Source organism: Ostrea edulis, chromosome 3 (assembly GCF_947568905.1).
Source record: "Ostrea edulis chromosome 3, xbOstEdul1.1, whole genome shotgun sequence".
Taxonomy (NCBI): Eukaryota; Metazoa; Mollusca; class Bivalvia; order Ostreida; family Ostreidae; genus Ostrea; species Ostrea edulis.
This window is the reverse complement of record NC_079166.1, coordinates 30,977,394-30,985,368: the sequence shown is the minus strand read 5'-3', so window position 1 is coordinate 30,985,368 and position 7,975 is coordinate 30,977,394. Positions and strand designations below refer to the sequence as shown.

Sequence of the window (7,975 nt, the reverse complement as noted above, 5' to 3'; positions counted from 1 at the left end):
ACAGAATAGGAGACTTACGAAAAAATATAATCAGATGTTTTGCACCGAAATATCCGTTTTTATTCTGAAATCAAATACACATGTATAGTTCATTGCAATGTAAGTAAAATACCATCTTCGCTAGCCAAGGGTGACGATACACGGTGTTCCTCTTTCACCCTTGGCAGATATAGCCGCCGAAATGAAAACTTTGAAGAAGCCATCTGATTGGCTGCGCGACTTGGCTTTCGCACGGATTTTACTAATAGACGCTTTACACATAAATCAATTCTTATATAAAAATTATAAAAAGAAACTAATAAATTTGGTATGATTTAGTGTGAAATGATTATGATATGATTGATTATCGACGACCCACTTTTTAAATGAATATTTCAAGACATGCTGTTAGTTTTTTTCAAAATTTGCATCGATTCATTTTGCGTATTTTAGTTTCGAAAATTTCAACCAATGAAAATCCATGATAAATCAAACAAAATGGATGCGCCCACATGCAGAACGTGTCGGGCCATTCTTGACAAGAAATCAAGGAGAACAATTTTTTCCTCAACGTTTGAATTCACTCAACAGTTATGTGAAGTGTTGGGATCAATCCCATCTCCAAATGACGGCTCGTATGTGTGTAGTCAATGCTATTCAAAATTACGGAAGTTGTATAAAATTGACTATGACTTATTGCACAAGATGGAAGATTTGAGAAAGGAGAAAGGAGAAGTAATTAAATCGTTTCGTCAAAATCTGACGTTGGGTAATGTAAGTTCGACCGCTACCATGATCGAATTATCATTGAGAAACGAGGACACGCTGACACCAATAGAGAATGTAATCTCAGATGATTCCAACTTGGAGTCAAAGAGAAGTAGGCAGGGAGTTGGACTGTCACCAACTCCAAGGAAAATAAAGAAAAGTAAACCAGGTGAATATAATCATTTCACAATGATATGACAGCATGATAATGCACATTAATTTTGTCAATATACATTGTTATTTGTTTGTTTGTTATATAAACAATTTCAACATGTTGAAAGTAAATACAATATATTTTATATGTTCTTAGAATTTGGAATTATTCAGTTGGTTTGGAGTGGATGATGAAAATAATGAACATGCTTACCTGGATGATATTTTAATTTAATTTAACAGTTTCTGCAAAGACTCCAGATAAACCCAAGCGAAAGCCATGTATTAAACTTTTTACACCCAGTAAAATTAAGGTGAATGTGTAATTTTGTGTATGCCATTAATAAGTAGAAATAGACATGTATTAAATAAGTTTAATGATGTAAAGTTCAATGTAGTTTCAAACTTTGATAAATCTTTTGAGTATGGGTTATTAAGTGTTTCTGTTATTGAAATGCTGCACATTATTCAAAGATTCTGAGCATCTGATGCCTTTTAATGGAAATAATTGATGGTTCATTCTTGTTTGGTTATCATATGATTGATATACATGTGTAACAATTTGTATATCATATGGCTGTTTTAAAATTCAACTTGCATATATTTGTAGGTGTTGTTCAACACTGGAAAACAGATCAAATCTAGACTTGTGAAGGATGCTGAACTAAAACGAGTTGTCAAAGCCATATCAAATGGACAGCCTAAACGAAAGATAGCAATGATAGCATATAACTCTTTTCTGAAAGAGGAATTCATTAGCTGCGTTATCAGTGACATAAAAAAAGACATTACAAAGTTGGTATCCAAAAAGGCAAATTGCTGCTTAAGAAGTACAAAGTGTGACAACTTATCTAATTTCAAATTTGACAGATTACTTTTTGAGATACAGTTACATGCTCCCATATTATACAAAACTCTGTCGCATTCTCTCAAAGATTCCCACGTTGGAATAGCAGTAACCACAGCCATTATTACGAGAAACAAAAATATGCATATGTCTGCACTACATCACATTGTTGCTCAAATTTTGGATCACAGTGGGACAACAGATGAGGTAAAATTTCAAATTGAATCCCGTATGATCTGAATTTATCAAAATAATTTACTTATATATCTGGAAAGGATAATTAGGAACTGGAATTTTCTTATAGATATTTAGAACTTGCAGCTAGATAATAGTGTTTTGTCTCTGTTCCTGTTTTGATATGTACTATATACTCCTTATCAAAAGAAGCCTCTATTTCTAATTTTCTATTGTTAGTGTCACAGCAGGTGTGGCACGATAAAGATCCCTTCAAGTTCAATGACCATAAGTGCTGAGCATAGGCATAAATTTTGCCGCCTTTCACCGGCAGTAGTGACGTCTCCCTATGAGTGAAATAATTCTCGAGAGGGACGTTAAACAATATTCAATCAATCTATTGTTTGTTCAGATGTCAACATTTCATTGAATGTACTCACTTTTAAAAGGGACGAGATCAAAAGTTCAATGTCCGACAAAAACTAAATTTACATAATTTTCTCTAAGCCCCCCCCCCCCCCCCCCCCCCCTAAAATCTAAATATGATGAATGTAAAAACTGAATGGAAAAAAAACCATACAAGAGTATAAATACAGGTAACAGTCTGTATACCTTTTCTACTGGTTATTCACAAATGCAAGTGTTAATTGAAACTATTTAATGGTCATTGAAATGTAATATTATCATGTGTCAACAATTGTTGTTGTTTTTTCTTTCCACTATTAAAAGTGTAATCGCTATTGGATAACAGAAACTTACGGGAGTTTTTACCCTCCCTCCCCCTAGCTATTTGAATTTAGATTTTTATCAGACTTTGATCTTGCCCCTAATGACCATCAACTTCCACATGATTAGCATACATTTATATCAAGTAGAATGTTAAGATCACGGGTGCCATGCAGTGTTTGATATCATTATACATTTTAAAATTTCACATTCTGTGGTTCATGATAGTAGTAATTGTAATATTAAAGCAAATTTTATTGATCAGATTCTTATTACAATGCATTTCCTTGTTCCAAAAAATGGGACTGAGTGTGTCCTCCTCAGCAGCAACTAAGAAGAAGGCAGATCTAGCAGAGTACCAGACTGAGCACATCAACTCGACAGTCATCAATGAAAAAAAGGCACTGGAAACTTTAGGTACTGATGATCTGAACACTTCAGATATAATCGGGGATAATTTTGACATTTCTAAACGCCCATCAAACATGAGCAAAGAAAAACAGAGAAAGAGTCTGCATTGGTTCTTAATGATAGGTTTACAGAAGCGTATTACTGACAATGGTTTAAGTAATCAGTCCCCATCTGTATCCATCAGTGCTGTTAATAATGGTGTTTTTGTTCCAAGTCGTTCTGATTGTGAGTTTTTAGAGGAGAATTGTCTATTTCATATTATGAAAATAATTGTCAAGTATGTAGAATGTTTCAAAAAGTATGCTCCATACCTGCCAGATGTTATTCATCACCCTCATCTTGATGAAATGTCTAGAAAGTCTGATTTTGTGGTTCTGGATTTATTGGACAAAAGTGAGAATAAGAGCGAGGACATGATAACAATTCTGGAACACATCCATGCAAAATATATTGCACACACTCAGGAAGAAAACCCCAAGGTTATCAAGAAGAAGGTATTTGGGGGCGATGTGTTGACAAACGAACGAGCCTACAGTGCTCAGTTAGCAATGCTGAATGGCAGGTCCGAGTTTGATCAGCTGGCAGGTGTTATTCACAGACCAGAAGGGTTGCATCGTATGATGAATCTATGTTTGGTAATAGCTGAATAGTTATGTTTGTTGCTGTTCATGGAGTTATAGGTATTTTATTTCTGTTTCGTTGAGTTTCATGGTCTCTTAGGTCTCACAGTTTACCATGCCATATTTGTGTAATAAAAATTTGATCTAAATAACTCCATAAGCATTTATTTTATTGACCTTACACATGGAAGATTTGGTAGTCTGTGTCATCTTAGGGACCCCTCTGGTTTTTAACTGTTTTTAAGAAGAGAAATTCCACATCAATTTCTTGAGTTAAGATTTTTTTCTAGATATCTTGATTTTAGTTCCATTGGTCAAAACAAAGAAAGTGTACGTTTCTTTCATCAGAATAATTCAGGGTTGGCAAAAAAGTGGTCAATATGAGTATTGACAGGGCTGGTGATCAATACTGGTTAAAGCTGGTTAATACAGGTTGATTGAAAATTGTTTGGTCATTATAGCCTGTGTTATTGGTTTATATTATAAATGTTTAAGTGGCCATTATGGTAATTACTGTAATTCATAACATGCACTATCAGTTTATAATATAAGTGTTTTCTATTTCTGTTAAACTTTCTCAGTTTAACAAGAACTACCTGTTGTTTCTAATCTTCATTTTAGCTGTTAAATAAACATTTGAGGGGATAGGTTGGTTATATTTTCATAACATTAACATGCACACTGGTCATCTCTGGTCCCAGAGTATGCATTAACACATCTGTGAACTCTTGTTTCCTGTGGTCAGGTAAATTTCCTGCTCTGTGCATTGCAATACATTGTTTATCTACAGCACTGTCCCCAATTCATACTAAATCACTGTGTTTATTCAATGTCCAGTTACTTGTTATTCTTAAACACTGAATTTTAAGTTAACATCCCCACCCCCCAATTTTACTGTGATCAATGGTAGGCCACCTGTCAATCAAACTTTAACAATAGATCTCATGTGGAGTGACATCTGCACAGAGGGTGGTCTGTACATGTAGCTATTGCGATACATGTTGTTGGTTTTTTTTTTTATAACAATAGCAGTCAATAATTACTGGTAGTCTTTATATCTTGAAGCCCAGTACCTGAGTTTTAATAGCATAACTGCTATTTTCTTGTAATTCAAAATTTTGAAAAAGACCATAATTGTATTTACCCCCTCTATATATACATGTATTATAAATTACACAATCAGAAATTAAACAATACCAGATTTGCATATTAATTTCTAAAATTTGTAACTTAATATTGAAATGATTTATATTATCTTTACAAGAAATTTGCAAAAGAGTAGGAAAATGGAAAGTTAGAATCTGAAATGACCGATATTGACCACTTTGGGAGTATTGACAGGGACGGTTAAAACATGGGGTTCTAACCGCCCAACCCTGGAATAATTACGGTTTTAGCTCCTAGTATTCACAACTACTTAACAGTGGTGTGATTTTTTCCTCTTTAAAGTTGAAATCTTTTGATTGGCTCAATTTCCGAGAAAATAAAACACTCTGGGTTTGACCTAAAGTGACAGAAAATGATATTTTACCAGTAGGTTGAGGTGTTTTTCTTCATTTTTGACCAGTTTTCCTCCGATTTGTGAGGAATTCAGTCACAGCCCTGACTTAGTCTTGAGGATATGGAGTATTTCTTTATCTGTTATGTTTCAAAATGTTCAATTATTGAATGTTGCATTTTAGAGCATTTATTGAAAGGGGAATGGGATACTGTCTATCTATACAACTGAAAAATGTATGAACATACAAGCAACTTTCAATTTTTTTTAAATCACCCAAGATTAAATGGAAAGGAAGTATTTCACATAATGGAGATGTCCCAATCCCATATTAGGATCTTTTATTTGTTTATATGTTCAAATGTTGCAACTAACTTTTATTTTTTTCTTATCACTAACCTTTTCAAAAGTTGCCATGTAGTAAAACACAATTATAGCAAGCATGCTTTGAATGAATTTACAATTATAATCATAAAGTAATCCCAATTTAAGTATCTTTGATTTGTTTATCTATGTTCAATGTTCTTACTAATTTTTATTCTCATCTGATCGCTAACCTTTTGAAAGGTGCCATATACAGTAAAAAGCAGTTATTTAAGGTTTATAAAACTTCATTATATGCTTTTTTCTACTTAAAACCATATATATATATAATAACTTGATCATTGTCTATAATTTATCCATACCTCTTGTAATGTTTATGCAAAAGTAAATTTGAGTAACCAATTCAATTAAAAATATTTCTGAACAATAATTGCATCATCTTACTCATTTTTGTAACATTTCAGCTCGTGTATCAGCAATTTTACAAGTTGACTTCTGCTGGGGAAGTAGGTACTTTAAGTCAGCTGCGAAATGTTGTTCACAGAATAGATGTCCATGGTGGCGATGAAGTCATTCAGAAGTACAGGTATCAATAACTTTGTATTAATTTCATGTACATCGACATGGAAATAAGTTAATAGCTAGAAGTGCATTACTTATTAGATGCTTTTCAACACACTAATACTTTAAATTTAAAAAAGACATAAAAACCATACAAACTGACCCTATCAGTAGCAATACCAACTATAATTTGATGAATAATAAACAATGTTTTTTTTTTAAGTGTGTGCAAAAATATCATTATAATTATGCATGTTGAAATTAAAGAAGGGAAAAAATTTCACAAAGGACCACTCTGCTTGAAAAAAAAATGCTAGTGTGTTTGGTGAGGTTTCTAGGAACACCAGGAAAAGTGGGTGGGTGGGTGTGCCTTGCCTGCTCACTAAGACATTTCTATTATTTTTTTTTTTATAGATTTACTGATTTTTTATTTTTGTATTAGAGCTCACTATGCATTTCTGATGGACTGCTTGGATGCCTTCACCGCAGGAGCATGCCTACATCTTCTGGACATGGAGAATTTGGATTCTGAACCGAACCGAAAACAAGAGATTTTTGAGACCCAATCTGCAGAAGACAAGATCAAGTTTATTCGTCAGATTGCCAAGGATATACTTGATAGATATGTAAACCTTAGTGATGGTAAGATATTACTTAGAAGATAAAGCAATCCTTGACCAGATTGATGTGAAATACTGTTAGATAATTGTGAGTATTTTAACATGTACATGTTGTAGTTAATTTTTATGTACTACATATTCTAAGCATTTAAAATCTTTTCACATGGGTTGTTTTCCATATTTCGGTAGATTGTGATCGATTGTCAGAGAAAGTTCAAGAACTAGATGTCAAAAGTCAACAAATCCGAGACATGTTTGACCATGAATTACAGAAATATATCTGTATCTCTTGTGGAAAGGAATATAAAAAAGTAGGTCATCTAAAGAGACACCTGAAAGAGAAACATTTGTGGGATTTTAGTGAGAATGATGCAGGAGAGGAGAAACCTGATCGGATTGGTCTATACAGAGCTTCATTGATGAAATGTTTGCTATTGCTGAAAGACACCAATGATGGATATTGTATGGGTGATGGTGACAGGATAATGGCCAATGCCAAGTTCCAAATGCTACTTTCAGGTGTAACTCATCACACAAAATATCAGATCTGGTTGTTTCGCTTCTTAGCCTATTACCATTGCATACTTAGTCCCAGAGATGCTTATGAATATAAGTGGAACTGTACAGCAAATCTTTCTGGTGGCAACAGACACAACATACCAAACGACAATTTGGTCGAAATCATGGTCCACAGATTAAAAGAAAAAGTGCGCACACAAGGAGCAAATGTTACTTATGAAAGTGCAAGAAAGGCAGCCCTATCACTTCAGATCCAAGATCAAATCAAGTGCAATATGATGCAAGAGGTCAAAATGAAGCCTAAAAGGACATCGCGGACTGAGACATCAAAAAAGGTCGATGTAGAATTGATGATTGATGAATTGAAGAAAGCTGAAATATTTGACTATTTGCCTGGAAGGCAATTCAACGCCTTTTCTTCCTTTCAGGACTTATTCTCAAGGGTTAAAGTTGTAGACTTGCATAAATGGATTCAAAGCCAAAAAGAAGCATTATCATATGAGCTTGTATAGAAAGATTATGAAGGAGCAAAACCATTAAATTTGATGTACCAAGACATTTTTAATCAGAAACTGCTTTATATGTTGAAATCATACAGTAAATGTAAAAGATAATCTAATTAGATTGTGATTTATTTTTTAACAAAACAAAGCAGGGCTCTGGCACTAAAGATATTAAAAATATATAATTAGAACTAGGAAATTAAAGTAGCAATATTTTAAGGAAATTTGGATTCAACTTGGACAAGCATTCAGGACATGTTGGATTTTCTGAG

At 33.5% G+C, this 7,975-nt stretch overlaps 1 protein-coding gene and 1 pseudogene across 1 annotated transcript; both read left to right on the top strand.

Moving 5' to 3' along the window:
* Positions 1 to 325: 325 nt before the first annotated feature.
* LOC130053528 (uncharacterized) lies at positions 326 to 1,987 on the top strand. Its single transcript, XM_056160866.1, has 3 exons — positions 326 to 916; positions 1,144 to 1,214; positions 1,511 to 1,987. Exons 1-3 carry the CDS (start codon positions 451 to 453, stop codon positions 1,985 to 1,987), a joined length of 1,014 nt encoding a protein of 337 aa, XP_056016841.1. The 5' UTR covers positions 326 to 450.
* Positions 1,988 to 3,194: 1,207 nt separating this feature from the next.
* On the top strand, positions 3,195 to 7,813 carry LOC130053348 (uncharacterized; annotated as a pseudogene).
* Positions 7,814 to 7,975: the final 162 nt, after the last annotated feature.